We start from the raw sequence: 20,156 nt of genomic DNA, 5'->3' as shown, positions 1-20,156 counted from the left end.
AACAGAGGGAGAGAGGGAGAGAGGAAGAGGGAGAGAGAGAGAGAGAGAGAGGTCTTCCACCCACTGGTTCACTCCCCAGTTAGCCGCAACAGCCAGAGCTGCGCCAATTGGAAGCCAGGAGCCAGGAGCTTCTTCTGGGTCTCCCACGTGGGTGCAGGGGCCCAAGCACCTGGGCCATCTTCTATTGCTTTCCCAGGCCACAGCAGAGAGTTGGATTGGAAGAGGAGCAGCCAGGACTTGAGCCAGTGCCCATATGGGATGCCTGCACTGCAGGTGGCGGCTTTACCCACTACGCCACAGCACCGGCCCCCTAGAACACCATTTCTAACCTAGGAGGTGATCCGATAGAATTTGATTATATGCTGCATGGAGAGACAGGCGCTCTCAAAACCTCACAGAGTAGACTTCTACGTTTTAGCACAGGAGTTAGACATCACGCGGGATGCTCAAACCCTGTACTGGAATGCTTGGGTTCCAGTCCCGGCTCTGCTTCGGATTCCTGCTTCCTGCTATTGTGCATCCCGGGGAAGCAGCCGGTGTTGGCACAAGGACTTGGGTCCCTGCCACCCACCTGGGAGGCTCAGATTGAGTTCCAGGCTCCTGGCTTCAGCCTGGCACAGTACCACCAGCTATTGTACGCATTTGGGAAGTGAACTAGCAGATGGAAGATCTCTGTTTAAAAAAAAAAAAAAAAAAAAAGACGCCTGCACCCTTATCAGAGAGCTTGCTTTTGGGTCCTGATTCCAGTTTCCTGCTCGTGTGCACCCTGGGAGGCAGCAGGTGATGGCTCAAGTGGTTGGGTCCCTGCCACCCACGTGGGACACCTTTGGTCTGGCCCAGTCTTGGCTTTGTGGGTGTTTGAAGAGTTAACCAACACAAGAGAGCGCTCTGCTATTTATTTATTTATTTATTTATTTATTTATTTATTTAGACAGGCAGAGTGGACAGTGAGAGAGAGAGACAGAGAGAAAGGTCTTCCTTTGCCATTGGTTCACCCTCCAATGGCTGCCGCGGCCGGCGCACCGCGCTGATCCGATGGCAGGAGCCAGGTGCTTTTCCTGCTCTCCCATGGGGTGCAGGGCCCAAGCACTTGGGCCATCCTCCACTGCACTCCCGGGCCACAGCAGAGAGCTGGCCTGGAAGAGGGGCAACCGGGACAGAATCCGGCGCCCCGACCAGGACTAGAACCTGGTGTGCCAGCGCCAGGAGCTTCTTCTGGGTCTCCCACGCGGAAACAGAGGCCCAAGGACTTGGGCCAACTTCCATTGCTTTCCCAGGCCACAGCAGAGAGCTGGATCAGAAGAGGAGCAGCCGGGACTCCAACTGGTGCCCATATGGGATGCCGGCACTGCAGGCAACAGCTTAACCCACTGCACCACAGCGCCGGCCCCAAGAGCCGTTTCTTTGAGCAAGGTTTAGCACCCATTCTGGGGCAGCACCACACACCAGGGCTTTTTATCCTGGAAGGGAATTAGCTGATTTTCCAGAGGCTCCTGCGTTCCAACCTCACCAGACACCCCCGTCTGTGCCTGCACGGGCCGATGCTTTAGCTTGGGATTCTCAGGGAGAATTTCCCCAACCAGAGATTCCTGTACACAGGAGAAGGATGCGCCCTGGCATCAGGGGGCCGTGGGTTCCGAGCAGGCTCTGCCACGTGGTTGTTAACCCCAGACCTGGCCTGAACTCACAGAGCCCGGGGAGGAAGCGAGGAACCTCAGGAAACAGCAGCTCTGCTGGCACACGTGTCATATCCTCACTCTCACGTCACAGAACTGGCCTTCCACCAGCGCTCCTTCTGTGGTAGTAAACATAAAAATAATCTCTACTGTGTATCCACCCTCTAGGGGTCAGCCCGCTTCTACACGCTTCTGCGGAGTCTGCACAGCAAACCTTTGCAAGGTCCACACCCTTATCTTACAGAGAGAAAGCACAGGCCCGGAGGCCTCCATTGTGGCCCAGCCAAGCCCTTGTAAAGGAGCACAGGTTCGAGTCCTGGCTGCTCCTCCTCCGATCCAGCTCTCTGCTGTGGCCTGGGAAAGCAGTAGAAGATGGTCCAAGTGCTTGGGCCCCTACACCCACGTGGGAGACCTGGAAGAAGCTCCTGGCTGCAGCCATTGCGTCCATATGGGGAGTGAACCAGTGGATGGAAGACCTCTCTCTCTCTCTCTCTCTCTCTCTCTCTCTCCCTCCCTCCCTCTCTCTCTACTTCTCTGTAACTCTGCCTTTCAAATGAACAAAAAATCTTTTAAAATAATAATAATGTACCTGCCAGGCAGAAGAAGAAGGTCGGGGTACTCAAGCCCCTGCCACCCACCCAGGAGACCGGGGTGCAGTTCCCAGCTCCTGGCACTGCCTGAACCAGTGGATGGAAGGTCTCTCTCTTTGTCACTCTGCCTTAAAAAAAAAGAAAGAAAAGAAAAAAGAAAGAGGCTCAGAGAGGTTAGGTCACTGATCTGGGATGTCAAGCACCTTGGCCCATGGGGATCCGGGACCAGTCAGTTGGGCCTGTCCCATCGCAGGAGGCCCTGGACTCAACTGAACGGCCCCGAGTGAACCCTAAGGACAACGCGGCCCTGCGCAGGCAGGAAGGGGAGGCAGTCCTCCGAGATCGGGCTGCGGGCTGGAGCAGAAGGGGTTATTCCCACTGAGTCGCCAGGGCCGCAGGCACCTAGAGCCATCCCACAGAGGGACCCATAGAGGACTGGCTCCAGCGACTCGCCGGCTCAGAGCGAGTGGCAGCACCTGGGGACAAAGTGACCCGGGGGTTCCCAAGAGGCGGCGCCGGCCCGCTGAGCTGCAGAGAGAGGGAGGTGTCTCGGCCTGTGCATCCCCTTCCTGGGGCCTCGAACCTTCCAGAGACCCCAGGGAGGGAACGGCTCAGTTCTCCCTCCAGCCTCTCAGCCTCTCAGTCCCAACTGCCTGGTGATGAAGTCTCCTGTGAAAGCGTGGTCTCCGCCCAAGGTCGCCACGGAGATGGGTCCTGCGGGGTCAGGTTGGGAACTCTTCCTTCCGTCCTTCCTTCCTTTTTTAGAATGATTTATTTATTTGAAAGGCAGAGTTACAGAGAGAGGGGGAGGAAGAGAGAGAGACAGAGAGAGGTTGTCCATCCACTGGTTCACTCCCCAAACAGCCAGAGCTGGGGCAGGAGGAAGCCAGGGGCTGAATTCCATCTTGGTCTCCCACAGGCGGCAGGGGCCCACTCACTTGAGCCATCCTCCGCTGCTTTCCAAGACATAATCATACCAGGAAGCTGGATTGCAAGTGGAACAGCCGGGACTCGAACCAGTGTCCACACGGGATGCTGGTGCTGCAGACTGAGCCACAACGCCCCCCCCCCCCCCGGCCTATCCTTCAGACCTGACCTCTCTCGTTCCCTAAGAAGACGTCACAGACTGGCAGGTGTAACGAGCAAATGTGCTGTTGTTTGAAAGATTGATTTATTTGAAAGGCAGAGTGACAGAGAGCGGGAGAGACAGATCTTCCATCTGTTGGTTCATGCCTCAAATGGCCACCACAGCCAGGGCTGGGTCAGGAGGAAACCAGGGACAACGAGCCACCTCATTCTCGGGCCGGCGCTGTGACATAGTGGGCTAAGCCTCTGCCTGCAGCGCCAGCATCTCATATGGGCGCTGTTCTAGTCCCGGCTGCTCCACTTCCGATCCAGCTCTCTGCTGTGGCCTGGGAAAGCAGTAGAAGATGGCCTCTGGGCCCCTGCACCCACATGGGAGACCAGGAAGAAGCTCCTGGCTCCTCTGCTGATTTCTCAGGTGCACCAGCAGGGGGCTGGATCGGAAGTGGAGCAGCCGGCACTCAAAGCCATGCCCACACAGGATGCCAGCTCACGCTTCACCCACCACGCCACAGCACCAGCCTCAGGCCTGTGTTCTTACAGCAGCCCCTTGTGTGAGCTGAGACCTGGCTGTCCCGTTTAGTGTATGTCCCCTAGTTCACCATAATCCCCACCACTCCCAGCTGCCTCCCTGTCTGAGAGTCTGAGAACCAGCGTTTCTTCTGCACTGACATTGTTTACGCTGTGGAGGAGTAAGGTTTGGGGAGCTGGCTCTCTATCAAGGGAGATCACGACAGCGGTGTGTAGAAATAAAACCAGAGGGGACCGGCGCTGTGGCGCTGTGGCGCAGCAGGTTAACGCCTTGGCCTGAGGCGCCGGCATCCCATTTGGGCACCGGTTTGAGTCCCAGCTGCTCTACTTCCGATCCAGCTCTCTGCTGTGACCTGGGATAGCAGTAGAAGATGGCCCAGGTCCTTGGGCCCCTGCACCCACATGGAAGACCAGGAAGTAGATCCTGGCTCCTGGCTTCGGATTGGCGCAGCTCCAGCCATTGTGGCCATCTGGGGAGTGAACTGGCAGATGGAAGACCTCTCTCTGTCTCTACCTCTCTCTGTAACTCTATCTTTCAAATACATAAAATAAATCTAACAAAAAAAAAAAAGAAAGAAAGAAAGAAAAAAAGGAAACTAGAGTCTGCGCTGGGCCTCCTACAGCACTTATTGTTCTCCCAAGGACCTCACACAAACTTGAGTCTTCCATCCAGACCCCACCGGTACACCCCCCCCACAGTTTTCTAGGTGAAACCGAGGGCCACACCTTCTCACCATGTACCCCCCACCCCCAACCCCCGTGAGGAAGCTCCACTCAGCAAGATTCAGGGCCTGCTCCACCCGGCAAAGCCTTCCTGGAAAACCCCCATGCAACCCACTGATCCTTCCCCTCCTCCCTGCCATCAGCGCTCTGCAGGCCAGGCCCTGGGCCCCGGGCTTAGGACCAACCCGTCCCCACGCACACTATCTCCTGGTCCAGCCCGGAGGCCTGCGTGGGGCATCTGTGCCCTGCCCTAGCAAGTTACACGGTGCTTCAGTAACCTCAGGGGGAACAGGTGCTGGAAAGAAGTGCCCCCCGCCCCCACAACACGAGCAACACGAGTTTTCAGTCTGCCTGCTCACCAGAAAGCAGCAGCTCCCTGAAGCCTCAGTGGCCTCGAGGGATAGAGACACAGCCCCCAGGGCACCGGCAGTGCCAGCTTTGTTGAGTGCTGGGGGAAGCGCTTCACAGCCTGGCTTAGAAACTCTGCCCAGGAGGCAGCCCAAGCTTCGTCTAGGACACCGCTGTAGCCACGCGCCCTTGTGTGCAAACGCCTTGGCCTGATTCCAATTCTGAATTCCAAACTCTAGAATAACAACAACAGTTACATGTGCAGGGCGCTGTCTGAGCCGCGCACCTGCCGAGTACTGTTTGCCCGGGCTCTCCGCTGCGCTGGGGTCAGTACTGTGAGTGTCCCTGTGCTGCAGCTGAGAAGACTGAGGTTTGGTGTCTGAGTAAGTTGCCCAAGGCCACAGAGAAATGGGCGAAGTTAGGAGGTCAAATCCATCTGGGCTGAGTCTAGGGTCCCTGGCTTATGCCCCTTTAAAACATCTGGGGGTGTGGAGGCGGGGCACCAGCACCGTGGCTTAGTAGGTAAAGCCACCACCTGCAGTCCTGGCATCCCATATAGACACCAATTCAAGTCCCAGTTGCTCCACTTCTTTTTATTTATTTATTTATTTATTTTATTTTATTTTATTTTATTTTATTTTTTGACAGGCAGAGTGGACAGTGAGAGAGAGAGACAAAGAGAAAGGTCTTACTTTGCCGTTGGTTCACCCTCCAATGGCCGCCGCGGCGCCGGCTCCCAGTTGCTCCACTTCTGATCCTGCTCTCTGCTATGGCCTAAGAAAGCAGTGGAAAATGGCCCAAGTCCTTGGGCCCCTGCACCCACATGGGAGACCCGGAAGAAACTCCTGGCTCCTGGCTTCAGATCAGCCCAGCTCCAGCCATTGCAGCCAATTGGTGAGTGAACCATGGGATGAAAGATCTCTCTCGCTCTGCCTCTCCTCTCCTCTCTCTGTGTGACTCTGACTTTCAAATAAATAAATAAATATTTAAAAATAAAATAGGCCGGCACCGTGGCTCACTAGGCTAATCCTCTGCCTGCGGCGCCGGCACACCGGGTTCTAGTCCCGGTCAGGGGTGCCGGATTCTGTCCCGGTTGCCCCTCTTCCAGGCCAGCTCTCTGCTGTGGCCCGGGAGTGCAGTGGAGGATGGCCCAAGTGCTTGGGCCCTGCACCCCATGGGAGACCAGGAGAAGCACCTGGCTCCTGCCATCAGATCAGCGCGGTGCGCCGGCCGCAGCGTGCCGGCCGCGGTGGCCATTGGAGGGTGAACCAACGGCAAAGGAAGACCTTTCTCTTTGTCTCTCTCTCTCACTGTCCACTCTGCCTGTCAAAAAATAAATAAATAAATAAATAAATAAATAAATAAAGTAAAATAAAATAAATCTTTAAAAAAAATCCCTGGCTGGGGCCAGCATTGTGGAGTAGCGGGTAGAAGCTGCGGCCCGTGACACTGGCATCCTGTATGGATGCTGGTTTGTGTTCCTGCTGTTCCACTTCCGCTCCAGTGCCCCGTTAATGGCCTGGGAACATCAGCGGAAGATGGCCCAAGTGTGTGGGTCCCAGCCACCCACGTGGGAGATTCGGATGAAGCTCCTGGCTTCATCAGCCCAGCACTGACCATTGTGGCCATCTGGGGGATGAGCCAGCAGACGGAAGACCTCTCTCTGTTTCTGTCTCTGTGTAACCCTTTCAAAAATAAACAAATAAATACATCCCTAAAAAGACTAAGACATTTGGGGTTAACGAGGGATGTGGGCAGGCCCCAGAACTCAGCTGTCCACTTACTCAGGTTCAGGTTGTGGGTTCTGGGCCAAATGGAAACTTAAAAGCAAGTTATGGCATGATTTGCGTATCCTACACTTCATCCACTTATAATGTGTACAGTTCAATGATTTTTAGTACATTCACAGGGTTGTACAACCCACCACCAGAATGAATCTTAGAACATTCTCATCACCCACAAATAAACTTCTATTAGCTGCCATTTCTCCTTTTCTCTCAATTTCACCACTCCCAGCCCTAGGTAACCACTGATGTAATTTCTGCCTTTGTAGATCTAGTCTGGATGTTGCGGATAAATGACACGTGTTGTTTTGGGCTTAACGGCTTTTTTTCTTTTCTTTTCTTTCCCCTTCTGTTTTTGGAAGGTGGTTAGATGACCACTGAAGGCTGCAAAAGTGGGCTTGGAACATTAGAAGTTAAGCAGCTGGGGGCCGGCGCTGCGGTGTAGCGGGTAAAGCCACCACCTGCAGTGCCGGCATCCCATATGGGCACCGGTTGGAGTCCTGGCTGCTCCACTTCTGATTCAGCTCTCTGCTATGGCCTGGGAAAGCAGTAGAGGATGGTCCAAGTCCTTGGGCCCCTGCACCCACGTGGGAGACCTGGAAGAAGCTCCTGGCTCCTGGCTTCAGATTGGCGCAGCTCTGGCTGTTGCAGCCATTTGGTGAGTGAACCAGCATATGGAAGACCTTTCTCTCTCTCTACCTCTCCTTCTCTCTCTGTGTGTAACTCTTTCAAATAAATAAATAAATATTTTTTAAACGAAGTTAAGCAGCTCTTCTGGAAAGCAGCAGTGAACAATAAGTAAAACCAGAAGAGGGAAATAACTTGCTTCATTATCTTTATTTAAATATTTATGTTTGGCCGGTGCCGTGGCTCAATAGGCTAATCCTCCACCTTGCGGCGCCGGCACACCAGGTTCTAGTCCCGGTCGGGGCACCGGATTCTGTCCTGGTTGCCCCTCTTCCAGGACAGCTCTCTGCTGTGGGCAGGGAGTGCAGTGGAAGATGGCCCAAGTGCTTGGGCCCTGCACCCCATGGGAGACCAGGATAAGTACCTGGCTCCTGCCTTCAGATCAGCGCGGTGCGCCGGCCACAGCGCGCTGGCCGCGGCGGCCATTGGAGGGTGAACCAATGGCAAAAGGAAGACCTTTCTCACTGTCTCTCTCTCTCTCACTGTCCACTCTGCCTGTCAAAAAAAAAAAAAAAATTATGTTTGAAAGGCAAGGGAGGGAGGGAGAGAGAGAGATCCCATCTGCTTTCTTACTCCTCAGAATGCCTGCAACAGCTGGGGCTAAGCCAAACCCAAGTGGGGTGCCTGGAACTTAACCTGGGGTTCCTGTGTGTGTGACAGGGACCTAACTAGTTGAGCAACGACCTGCTACCTCCCAGAGTGTGGAAGGGCACATCTGGAGCCCAGCTGGGACTCAGACCTAGGCACTAAGAAGAATGTCTTTTTTTTTTTTTTTTTTTTTTTTGACAGGTAGAGTTATAGACAGTGAGAGAGACAGAGAGAAAGGTCTTCCTTCCATTGGTTCACTCCTCTAATGGCCACTACGGCCAGCGCTGCGCGGATCCAAAGCCAGGAGCCAGGTGCTTCCTCCTGGTCTCCCATATGGGTGCAGGGACCCAAGCACTTGGGCCATCCTCCACTGCACTCCCAGGCCACAGTAGAGAGCTGGACTGGAAGCAGAGCAACTGGGACAGAATCCGGCGCCCCAACCGGGACTAGAACCTGGGGTACCGGCGCCGCAGGCGGAGGATTAGCCAAGTGAGCCGCGGCGCCGGCCTAAGAATGTCTTAACCACGACGCCGAATGCCCGCTGCTGCTGTTTCAGTTCCTATTGCTCTATGGGTGCTCCGTCGTTCACCCCAGTGCAGGCAGGGTGCAGGTTCCAGTGAGCGGAAGCAGACGTGGTGCCATGACAACTGCTCGCTTCCGCGGGTAATTCTTCCTGCTTTTGCCTATTTATGCTTTCTAGTGGCTAACGCTGGGGAAGGCGTTGATCATGCGGTCAGAAAACCTGAGGTTGTCCTTGAGCTGCCACTTAGCGGCCCCCAAGCCGCCTCCCCTGTGAGGGGAGGAGTTAACACAGTGGATGCGGCCCCAGCCTCGGCGCCTCGGTTCCAGGTGGTGCAGCCTGTATTTCACTTTTAGGCGCCAGTGTAGACCTTGCCTTCCTTCTCTAGGAATTCTGGAAATGCAGGTGGCTAAGACAGCAATGTGAATTGCTTATAATTCGCAGAACAATCTCAAACGTTTGCAAGGAATATTTGCATATGTTATCAAAGCTCTTTAGTAGCAAAGAACTAGAAGGTTTTTTTTTTTTTAATTTTAAAAAAGATTTATTTGATAGTTACAGAGAGATCTTCCATCTGCTGGTTCACTCCCCAAATGGCCTCAATGGCTGGAGTCTTCCAGGTCTCCCACACAGGTGCAGGGGCCCAAGCACTTGGGTTCATCTTCTGCTTTCCCAGGCCATAGGAGAGAGCTGGATTGGAAGTGGAGCAGCCGGGACTTGAACTGGTGCCCATACGGGATGCCAGCCACTGCAGGCAGCGGCTTATGGTACCGGCCCCAGAAAGGCCTTTTTGGGGCCACTCAGTCAAATCTCTTCACAAAAAGGTGAGGAAAGAAGGTCAGAAACAGGATGTGATTTGCCCAAGGCCACGCAGCAGGTGAGCGCCATAGCCAGGGCCAGGGCTCGGCTTTCCAACGTGCATTCATGGACACATGGAGGATCCCCAAGCCCAGGGACTCCCACGAAGACCAGGGCCCGTCAGAAGGCGCAAACTCCTCGGAGATAACCCCTTTTTAAACAAGCGTCTTAGATGCGAAGCCGGCCCACGCTGAGGTTTCCCAGAATTTTCTGGATCTAGAACCCGATCTTCGGGCTCGCACGGCAGCCTGAATGAACCACCAGGAAAAATGCGGCTGGAAGGGTCCCCGGGGGGAGAGGCACCCCTCCGGGAGCCGAGCCCCCGGCGACTTATCCCGGGCGGAACCCAGGTGTGCGGGCCACGGGGCTCCGCGCCTCACGCGGGGGCGGCGCCCGGCAGGCGCCAACCGCCACCTCCAGGTCGTCCTCGGGGCCGCGCCGGCAGCCCGGGCTCAGGGAAGGGGGCGTGACCACACGGCGGCGAGCCAATCCCAGGCCCCGCAGCGCGCTAGGGGCGGGACGTCCGCCGCCCCGCCCCGCCCCCTTTTTCCCTCTTGGCGGCGGAAGCTGTGGGTGACCTAGGCAACCGCCCCAGCTAACCGCCCGGCGGCTCGATTGGCCGCTACCCGCGCTTCTTGGCACCGGCGTCGGAAAGCAAAGGTCTCTGAAGGGGTAAAAAAAAAAAAAAAAAAAAAAAAGAGCGAGATTTTGATTGGTCGGCTGCATGGGGCTTTGCCCAGGTTGGATGGGGTGAGCTTGGGACGCGCACTTTCTAAAAGCTGAGGTGGAAGGAAAATTCGATTTTTCAGTCCCGAGTAGCGGGTGTGGGCGTCTGAGCTCGCTCGCTCGGGGCTCACCTCCGGGTGCTGTTCGTCGCGGTGTTTTTAGCGGTGGCGAGGAGTCCGGGGGTTTAAGGTTTACGGTTAACGGCCATTGAGCGCCTGAGCGCGAGGCAGGCGCCGCTCAGAACAGAGGTGCCTGCCTTCTCGGACGGGGCAGAGCCCGAGAAGGGAGCGCAGTGGACCTCATGGAGTGGACGCCAGAGAGAAAGAGAGATCTCGCTGGGAGAACTGAGGGCGGCGGGACGGCTGGGGCAGGGGAGCGAGGAGAGGGTTAGAAAGTGGGGAGCAGAGAGTGCAGATCCTTGGGGTGGGGGGGCATGGCGGGATTTTGAGCAGAGGCGTGAAATCACTGACTTTGGTTTTGGAATAATCACCCTGGCTGCCGTGTTGGGAACCAGTGCAGGGGGGCCACGAGAGTCTCAGGAAGGTTCTCGGAAAAAAAAAAGAAAGAGAGAAAGAGGAGAGAAAGAGAGGGAGAGAAAGAGAGAAAGAGGAGAGAAAGAGAAAGAGGGAAAGAAAGAGGAGAGAGAGAGAGAGAAAGAGGAGAGAAAGAGAAAGAGGAGAGAAAGAGAGGGAGAGAAAGAGGAGAGAAAGAGAAAGAGGAAAGAAAGAGAGAAAGAAAAGAGAAAGAAAAGAAGGAAGGAAGGAAGGAAGGAAGGAAGGAAGGAAGGAAGGAAGGAAGGAAGGAAGGAAGGAAGGAGCCTGTCCCAGTGCGCACCTGCTTTGCCCAGGGTCTTGGTGGTGGCGATGGTCAGATCCTGGATAGGTTTTACAAAAGATTGAGAATCGGAAATGAGTTTTTTTTTTTTTTTTTTTTAAAGGGAATTAGGAATTGCTCTAAGGTTTTTGGCCTGAGCTGCTGAACTTGGTGGTGGTGGTGGTAGGTGGTTGTGGTGGGGGGTTTGACATCAGTTGAAGGAGAAAAGGGTGAGGATGGAGCAGGTCTTGCGGGCTCAGGAAAATCAATATTTGCTATATTTACAAGTGGAGTGTTTCCCTCAGAGAACCTGGCTGTGACCAGGGCACCTGAACAGGTAACTTAGTCAAGTGTGGGGGAGCTGTGTCAGAAGCCCTAGGGGAGTCTTTACTCTCTCAAGTCTTTTTTTTTTTTTTTTAAGATTATTTATTTGAAAGTCAGAGTTACACAGAGAGAGGAGAGGCAGAGAGAGAGAGAGAGAGAGGTCTTCCATCCGCTGGTTCACTCCCCAATTGGCTGCAACAGCTGGAGCTGTGCCGATCCGAAGCCAGGAGCCAGGAGCTTCTTCCGGGTCTCCCACTCAGGTGCAGGGGCCCAGGCACGTGGGCCATCTTCTGCTGCTTTCCCAGGCCATAGCAGAGAGCTGGATCAAAAGTAGAGCAGCTGGGACTCGAACTGGTACCCATATGGGATGCCGGCACTGCAGGCAGCGGCTTAACCCACTATACCTCAGCACTGGCCCCATCTCCCAAGTGTTGATTTAGGTAGGAGTGGGGAGAGTGGCTGTTTACAGTGAAACCTGAGGGTGAAGAGGGGGCGGGGAAGGGGCTCTGCTGTCCAGCAAAGAGCTTGCTTTGTGTAACAGCTGCTTTCCCTGAGTTGGAAATCAGCCGTCAAGTGAGGAGCCAGAGGAAGCGATCCTGTGCAGACACTAGACTTTTATTCTCTTGTTTGACAGTTACATTTTTGTATTTATTTGAAAGAGACAGAAGCAGACAGACAGACACACACAGACACAGACACAGACACACACACACACAGAGATCTTCCACGCCCTGGTTCACTCCCCAAATGCCTTGAAATACCCAGGAATGGGGCTGGCTGAAGCAAGATACTGGATCTCCATCCGGGTCCCCTGTGGAGATGACAGGGACTCAACTACTTGGGCTGAGTCTCAGAGCAGCCATCAGCAGGAAGCTGGAGTTGGAAATGGTGCTGGGACTTATGCCCAGGCCCTCCAAAATGGATGTGGGTGATACGGGTGATGTCCTAACTGCTGAGCCAAACTCCCATCCCGTAGACTTTTTTTTTTTTTTTTTTTTAGGATTTATTTATTTATTCGAAAGTCAGAGTTACATGGGGGAGGGGGGGTCTTCCATCCGCTGGTTCACTCCCCAATTGGCCGCCAACGATCGGAGCTGTGCCGATCCGAAGCCAGGAGCCAGGAGCTTCTTCTGGGTCTCCCACGTGGGTACAGGGGCCCAAGAACTTGGGCCATCTTCTACTGATTTCTCAGGCCACAGCAGAGAGCTGAATCGGAAGTGGAGCAGCCGGGTCTCGACCCGGCGCCCATATGGGATGCCAGAGCTTTAGGCCAGGGCGTTAACCCGCTGTGCCATAGTGCCGGCCCCAGACTTTATTCTTTTAATCATGATTTTGTACTTTAGCTACAGTCATACAGTTGTGTAGAAATGATGTCACTAGTATTAGCAAAAGATTTCTGGTTAAATAATGTGGTTTGCCATCACTTACTTGTCTCTGCAAAACTCCTTTAAAATTAGAGTCAATGAATAAAATTAAAATTAGAGTCAATAAAAAAAAAAAGGCTAAGTACACCAAGACAGAGAAGTGACAAAAGTAGGTTCCTTGCCTTGTTTCTGATCTTAGAGGAAAGCATCGGCCTTTCACCTTTGAGTACCATGTCGGCCATGGGTTTTCATTATGTACTTTAGCATGTTGTGGAAGGCCCCTTATATTTGTGTGCTGAATGTTTTTGTCATAAAAGAGTGTTGAATGTTGTCGTTAAATGTTCTTTCAGCATTGATTGAGATGATCATGTTGGTTTTTTTTCATTCCATTAGTGTTTTTTTTTTTAGATTTATTTGAAAGGCAGAGTTATAGAGAGGGAGGGAGAGAGAGAGAGAGAGACAGAGAGAGAGGTCTTCCATCCACTAGTTCACTCCCCAAATGGCCACAGTGGCTAGAGCTGGGCCGATCTGAAACCAGGAACCAGGAGTCAGGAGCTTCTTCCAGGTCTCCCACTCAGATGCAGGGGCCCAAGGACTTGAGCCATCTGTCTTCTACTGCTTTCCCAGGCCATAGCCAAGAGCTGGATCGCAAGTGAAGCAGCTGGGACTTGAACTGGCATCCATATGGGATGCAGGCACTGCAGGTGGTGGCTTTACATGCTATGTCACAGCGCCAGCCACTCCATTAGTGTTAATTCTATTATAGTTATATAATTGATAGAATATGTATTATACATAAATTAAAATTATACATGAATTATGTATTATACATAAATTATATATTATATATGTATAAATTATAAATATTAACCCAGTCCATTGTTTAATTAGTTATTTGATTTCTCACTTTGAGCTATCCTTGCATTCTGGGAATAAATCACACTTGGGTATGATGTACAATCCTTTTAATATGCTGCTGAATTTGGTTTGATAGTGTTTTGATAGTGTTTTTGTTGGGAACTTTTGTGTGTGTAGTCATAAGAGATATTGATCTGTAATTTTGTTTTCTTGGAGCCTTTGGCATTGGTCATACTGGCTTCATAGAGAGTGCTAGTTCTGCCTTGTATTTATTATTGAAGTCTCCAACTATTATTATAGAACTGTATTCATCCCTTTAATTCTGTTAGTACTTAAAATATACTTATTTATGTATTTATGTATTTATTTAAAAGGCAGAGAGACAAGGTGAGACTCAGAGAGAGAGAGAGATCTTCCATCTGCTGGTTCACTCCCCAAATGGCCACAATGACGGGGCTGGGCCAGGTAGAAGCCAGGATCCCAGAACTCCATCCATGGTCTCCCATGAGGGTGGCAGGGACCCATGTACTTGGGCCATCTTCTGCTGTTTTCTCAGGCACATTAGCAGGGAGCTGGATCAGAAGCAGAGCAACCACGACTCAAACTGGCATTCTTGATATAGGATGCCAGCATCGCATGCCACTGCTTCACTCATTGTACCACAATGCCAGCCCCAATTCTGTTAATATTTCATATATTTCACAACCTGTTTTCTAGGTACCTGTATAATTTGTTATATAATTATTCTTGTTGTATTGAACCTTTTATCAAAATGTGATGCCTTTGTCTCTTGTTACCTGTTTAAATGTAAAGTTCATGTTTGAGGCCAGCGTTGTAGTGTAGCAGGTTAAGCCACAGCCTGTGATGCTGACATCGCATAGAGTCCTGGTTCAAATCCTGGCTGCTCCACTCCCAATCTAGCTCCCTGCTAATATGCCTGGGAAGGCAGCAGAAGATGGCCCAAGTGTCTGTCAACTGAAGACTGGATAAAGAAATTATTGGTTATGTACACCATGGAATACTACACAGGGGTTAAAAACAGAATTCCTGGAGCTGGCGCTATGATGCAGTGGGTTAATTTTCTGCCTGCAGTGTCAGCATCCCATATGGGTGCCAATTCTAGTCCTGGATGTTGCTCTTCTGATCCAGCTCTCTGCTATGGCCTGGGAAGGCAGTAGAGGATGGCTCAAGTGCTTGGGCCCCTGCACCCGTGTAGGAGACCCAGAGGAAGCTCCTGGCTCCTGGCTTTGGATTGGCTCAGCTCTGGCCATTGCGGCCATTTGGGGAGTGAACCAGCAGATGGAAGACCTTTCTCTCTGTCTTTCCCTCTCACTGTCTGTAGCTCTACCTCTCAAATAATTCCTGTCATTTTCAACAAAGTGGATGCAATTGGAAAACATACTTAGTGACATAAGCCAGTCCCCAAAGGACAAACACTGTATGTTCTCCCTGACCTGTGATAACTAACAGAGCCCCTAATAGGTAATCTGCAGAAGTGAGATTGAACAACCCTTGTCCCAACTGTTGAGGAAGTTTTTTTTACACTATTTGTTGAGCTGTTAGTATAGAGTTAATCTTATGTGTATAAAGTTAATTGAAAATAGATCTTAGTGGGGCTGGCTCTGTGGCATAGCGGTAAAACCACCTGCAGTGCCAGAATCCCATGTGGGCGCAGGTTCAAGTCCCGGTTGCTCCACTTCCGATCCATTTCTCTGGCCTGGGAAAGCAGTAGAAGATGGACCAATTGCTTGGGCCCCTGCACCTGCGTGGGAGACAAGGAAGAACCTCCTGGCTCCTGGCTTCGGCCATTGCAACCATTCCAGCCTTTGCGGCCATTTGGGGAGTGAACCAGCAGATGGAAGACCTCTTTCTGTCTTTGCCTCTGCCTCTGTGACTCTGCCTTTCAAACAAATAAATAAATCTTAAAAAAAAAAAAGATCTTAGTAAAAAATAAGAATAGGAATAGGAGAGGGAGTAGGAAGAAGGGTGGGAGGGCAGATAGGGTGGGAAGAATCATTGTTTCTAAATTTGTATTTATGAAATGCATGAAATTTATGTATCTTAAATAAAAGGTTTCTGGGGAAAAATACCCTCGGATATGTTCCAATCAGATTAAAACCCACTATTAAAAGAAATATTATAGAAAAGGAAATACTCATTTTAAAACAATAAATATTAATAAGTAGGTTTCTTAGCATCAAATCAAGCATCCCTTTATTCAGGAAAAACTACAAGATAGGAATTTAGTAACTGTCACCACAAAGAAATGGTAAGTGTTTGAGTAGATATATTTACCCTGACTGGATATTACACAACATATGTATGTATTGAAATATCACACAGAAGCCCAAAAATATAAGCAATTTTAATGTTAAAATGTTCCTGTAAATAAAAACAAATTTTAATCCCTAAAATAAAGAAGAAGATGGCCCAAGTGCTGGGGGCCTTGTCACTCATGTGGGAGAATCAGATGGAGATCCAGCTGTTACCTTCTCTCTACTGATTCACTCTCCAAAAGCTCACAGCAGCTAGCACTGGCCCAGGCGTAAGGCGGGAAGCCAGGAGCTCTATCTATCCCGGTCTCCCGTGTGGGTGGGAGGAACCTAAATACTTGAAGCATCACCTGCTGCCTCCCAGGGTGCACGTTAGCAGGAAGCTGGATTGAAAGGTGAGGAGGGACCTGTACATGGTCATTCTCAAAGGATGTGGGCATCCCAAGCAGCAGCTTAACTGCTGTGCCACAGTACCCACCCCCAGATTCTTCTTCTTTTTTTTTTTTTAAAGATTTATTTATTTATTTGAAAGTCAGAGTTACACAGAGAGAGAAGGCGAGGCAGAGAGAGAGAGAGGTCTTCCACACACTGGTTCACTCCCCAGTTGGCCGCAACGGCCGGAGCTGAGCCGATCTAAAGCCAGGAGCCAGGAGCTTCTTCTGGGTCTCCCACACAAGTGCAGGGGACCAAGGACTTGGGCCATCTTCTACTGCTTTCCCAGGCCATAGTGGAGAGCTGGATCGGAAGTGGAGCAGCCGGGATACAAACCAGAACCTGTGTGGGATGCCGGCACTGTAGGAAGCGGCTTTACCCACTACGCCATGGTGCTGGCCCCAGATTCTTCTAATTTTAAGATGGGAATTGTAACCTCAAGTTGGCCATTAGAAAATAACCAAAAAATGCACACAAAGGGACCCAAAAGGGTACACCACACACTCATACACACACAAAAATCAACTAAATAAAAGAGAGAGAGAATTAGTAATGAGATAATTGAGGAACAAAAACATGTAAGACAAGGCGTTGTGGCATAGTGGGTCAAACGACCATTTGGGATGCCCACATCCTCTATCAGAATGCCTGCAATCAAATCCTGCCTCAGTTTCTGATTCAGCTTCCTGCTGATGTGCCTGGGAGACAGCAGATGGCCCAGGCACTTGGGTTCCTGCTACCAGGCGGGAGACCTGATGCAGCACCGGCATCCCGTATGGGCCCCAGTTCAAGTCCCGGCTGCTCCACTTCTGATCCAGCTCCCTGCTAACAGCCTATGAAAGCAGCTGAAGATGGCCCAAGTGCTTGGGCCCCCGTCACCCACATGGGAGACCCCAAAGAAGTTTCTGGCTCCTGGCTGCAGCCTGGCCCAGCCCCACCATTGTGGCCATTTGGAGAGTGAAACAGTGAATGGAAGAACTAACTCTCCCTCCCTCCCTCTCTCTCTCTCTCTCTCTCCCCCTTTCTCTGTCACTCTGCCTTTCAAATAAATACAAATAAATATATAAAAATTTTAGAAAGAATTTATTTTAAAATGCCATCTTAGTTTCACTACTATACAAATACTACTCTCTTACCACTCTTTCCAGCACCTTCGTATTTTTTTTTATTTATTTATTTTTTATTTGACAGGTAGAGTTAGAGACAGAGAGAAAGGTCTTCCTTCCATTGGTTCACTCCCCAAATGGCCGCCACGGCCGGCGCTGCACTGATCCGAAGCCAGGAGCCAGGTGCTTCTCCCTGGTCTCCTATGTGGGTGCAGGAGCCCAAGCACCCCGGCCATCCTCCACTGCCCTCCTGGGCCACAGCAGAGAGCTGGACTGGAAGAGGAGCAACCGGGACTAAAACCCGGCGCCCATATGGGATGCCGGCGCTGCAGGCGGAGGATTAACCAAGTGAGCCACGGCGCCAGGCCCCTAGCACCTTCGTATTGTTATTGTCAACAGAATAGAACTTCATATCATATTCCCATTAATAGAGATTTGCCATTTTTAATGCATTTGACTTTTAAATCATATAGGAAAATCAGAAGTTGTATACCAAAAGCACAATATTACTGGCTTTTAAATTCATCTATAAAATTTACATTATTGGCATTAATTTGTTTAAAAAATGTATTCATTTGGAAATAGAGGTAAAGGTAGAGAAAGAAGGAGAGACAGAGATCTTCCATCTGTGGTTCACTCACAATGGCCACAACAGCCAGGGCTGAGCCAGGTCAGAGCCAGGAGCTTCAACCAGGTCCAACCACCCCATGGCTGGCAGGGGCCCATGCACCTGGGCCATCTTCTGCTGCTTTCCCAGGCCACAGCAGAGAGCTGGATCAGAAGTGGAGCAGCAGTGAACCGGCGCTCTGGTAGGGGATGCTGGAGTCCCAGGCTGTGGCTTAACCCTCTGGGCCACAAGGCTGGCCCGCTGGGTAACTGTTAATTTCTTTGATCTTGAAGGATATTTTCAGATACAGAATTTTTTGGTAGGCAGTTTTTCTGACAGAACTCAAGGGACAAATAGGCAATTGCAGCTGGAGACTTCAAATCCCCAATGTCAGTAATAGCACCAGAAAGAGTAACAAGGAAGTAGAAAACTTAACGCTAGAACTCCAGACCTAACAACAGTCCATGGAGCACTCTGCAAAACAGTACAATGCACATTTTTATCAAGTGCTTATGGAATATTCTCCAAGAGAGACCATTTGTGAGACTCAAAAACTCAAGAAGACTAAATCCATGTAACTCGGTTCTGGAATGGGATTTACAAGCGTTGACAGTCTCTTCTCATTAACAGTCTTTCCTCCCCGCTGTCGTGGTGTGCGGAGTGGACTCCAGCGCTCGCCATGTCTTCTCACAAGACTTTCCGGATCAAGCGATTCCTGGCCAAGAAACAAAAGCAGAACCGGCCCATTCCCCAGTGGATTTGGATGAAGACGGGCAACAAAATCCGGTACAACTCCAAGAGAAGACATTGGCGGAGAACCAAGCTGGGTCTCTGAGGAACTGCACCTGTGACGGCACCAAGGTCACTGTCATCTTACCACATCAAGCTGAAGAAAGTACCACCACTTTCTGGACAGCTGGACACGTTTTACTGGGAAAAAGGTTTTCCCTTTTGTTTCTAGAGTCTGTAGAAGAATGTTAGTTCTGTAATAAATATGTGAAACTTTTGTTTTGACTGCAAAATAAAATCAAGGAATTTTTAGAAAATTGAATATTCAAACATTTGGTACTTAAGCAGCAACACATTTTTTTTTTTTTTAACACAGGCAGAGTGGACAGTGAGAGAGAGAGAGACAGAGAGAGAGGTCTTCCTTTTCCTTTGTTCACACTCCAATGGCCGCTGCAGCCGGCACACCGTGCTGATCCGAAGCCAGGAGCCAGGTGCTTCTTCCTGGTCTCCCATGAGGGTGCAGGGCCCAAGGACCTGGGCCATCCTCCACTGCACTCCTGGGCCACAGCAGAGAGCTGGCCTGGAAGAGGGGCAACTGGGACAGAATCTGGCGCTCCAACCAGGACTAGAACCCAGTGTGCTGGCGCCGTAGGCGGAGGATTAGCTATTGAGCCACGGCACCGGCCAGCAATACATTCTTTAAAAAAATTTATTTATTTGAAAGGCGGAGTTAGAGAGAGGAAAAGAGAGTTCATCCATCCACTGGCTTACTCCACAGATGGCTGCAACAGCTGGAGTTGGGCCAGGCCAGAACCAGAAGTTTCTTCCAGGTCTCCCAGTTGGGTGGAGGGGCCTACACACTTGGGCCATTCTCAGCTGCTTTCCCAGGTGCGCTAGGAGGGAGCTGGATCAGCCGGGACACAAACCATCACCCATATGGGATGCCACAATGCCAGCCCCTAAGCAACATACTCTTATACAACCAGTGGGTCAAAGCAGAAATTTCAACAAAAACTAGAAAATATTTTGGAATGAATACATTTCAAAGCAAAATAAAAATCAACTACAGCAGAGTTTAGAAAGGAAACACCTACACTGAGTTCAGTTTATCCATTTTTTTCATGCTTTGTTGTATCTAGAGCTCAATTGCCAGTTCCAAAGTCATGAAGATTTACCACTGTTTGCTTTTTTTTTTCTTTTTTTTTCTTTTTTTTTTTTTTGACAGACAGAGTGGACAGTGAGAGAGAGACAGAGAGAAAGGTCTTCCTTTTGCCGTTGGTTCACTCTCCAATGGCCGCCGCTGCAGCCGGCGCACCGCGCTGATCCGATGGCAGGAGCCAGGATCCAGGTGCTTTTTCCTGGTCTCCCATGGGGTGCAGGGCCCAAGCACCTGGGCCATCCTCCACTGCACTCCCTGGCCATAGCAGAGAGCTGGCCTGGAAGAGGGGCAACCGGGACAGAATCCGGCGCCCCGACCGGGACTAGAACCCGGTGTGCCGGCGCCGCAAGGTGGAGGATTAGCCTATTGAGCCACGG

The 20,156-nt window shown here is 51.1% G+C and overlaps 2 protein-coding genes across 8 annotated transcripts in view; one reads left to right on the top strand and one right to left on the bottom strand.

The window, feature by feature from the left end:
* ZNF629 (zinc finger protein 629) overlaps positions 1–10,345 on the bottom strand; it is a 32,070-nt gene extending 21,725 nt beyond the window's left edge. For 2 of the 3 annotated variants that reach the window (XR_011384725.1, XM_051834973.2), the window contains exon 1: positions 4,963–5,163. The gene's annotated coding sequence lies outside the window, so the exon portion shown is untranslated. Of the gene's footprint in view, positions 1–4,962; positions 5,164–10,245 lie in introns of those variants that run through there. The other variant, XM_051834974.2, reaches the window with a different exon arrangement.
* LOC100343258 (large ribosomal subunit protein eL39) lies at positions 5,757–18,937 on the top strand. 5 transcript variants are annotated; one of them, XM_051835014.2, is made up of 2 exons: positions 5,757–5,845; positions 18,522–18,937. In XM_051835014.2, the coding sequence occupies exons 1-2, from the start codon at positions 5,775–5,777 to the stop codon at positions 18,724–18,726; spliced, it is 276 nt and encodes a 91-aa protein (XP_051690974.1). In that variant the 5' UTR covers positions 5,757–5,774; the 3' UTR covers positions 18,727–18,937. The 5 variants fall into 5 exon arrangements, with proteins under 5 accessions (XP_051690974.1, XP_017193253.1, XP_017193252.1 ...); XM_017337764.3 differs by lacking the exon at positions 5,757–5,845 and adding an exon at positions 9,882–10,060; XM_017337763.3 differs by lacking the exon at positions 5,757–5,845 and adding an exon at positions 9,891–10,048.
* Positions 18,938–20,156: the final 1,219 nt, after the last annotated feature.

The sequence above is a fragment of the Oryctolagus cuniculus genome, chromosome 19 (assembly GCF_964237555.1).
Source record: "Oryctolagus cuniculus chromosome 19, mOryCun1.1, whole genome shotgun sequence".
Lineage (NCBI taxonomy): Eukaryota > Metazoa > Chordata > Mammalia > Lagomorpha > Leporidae > Oryctolagus > Oryctolagus cuniculus.
The sequence above is the reverse complement of the archived record's forward strand: the minus strand, read 5'-3'. Positions and strand labels throughout refer to the sequence as shown.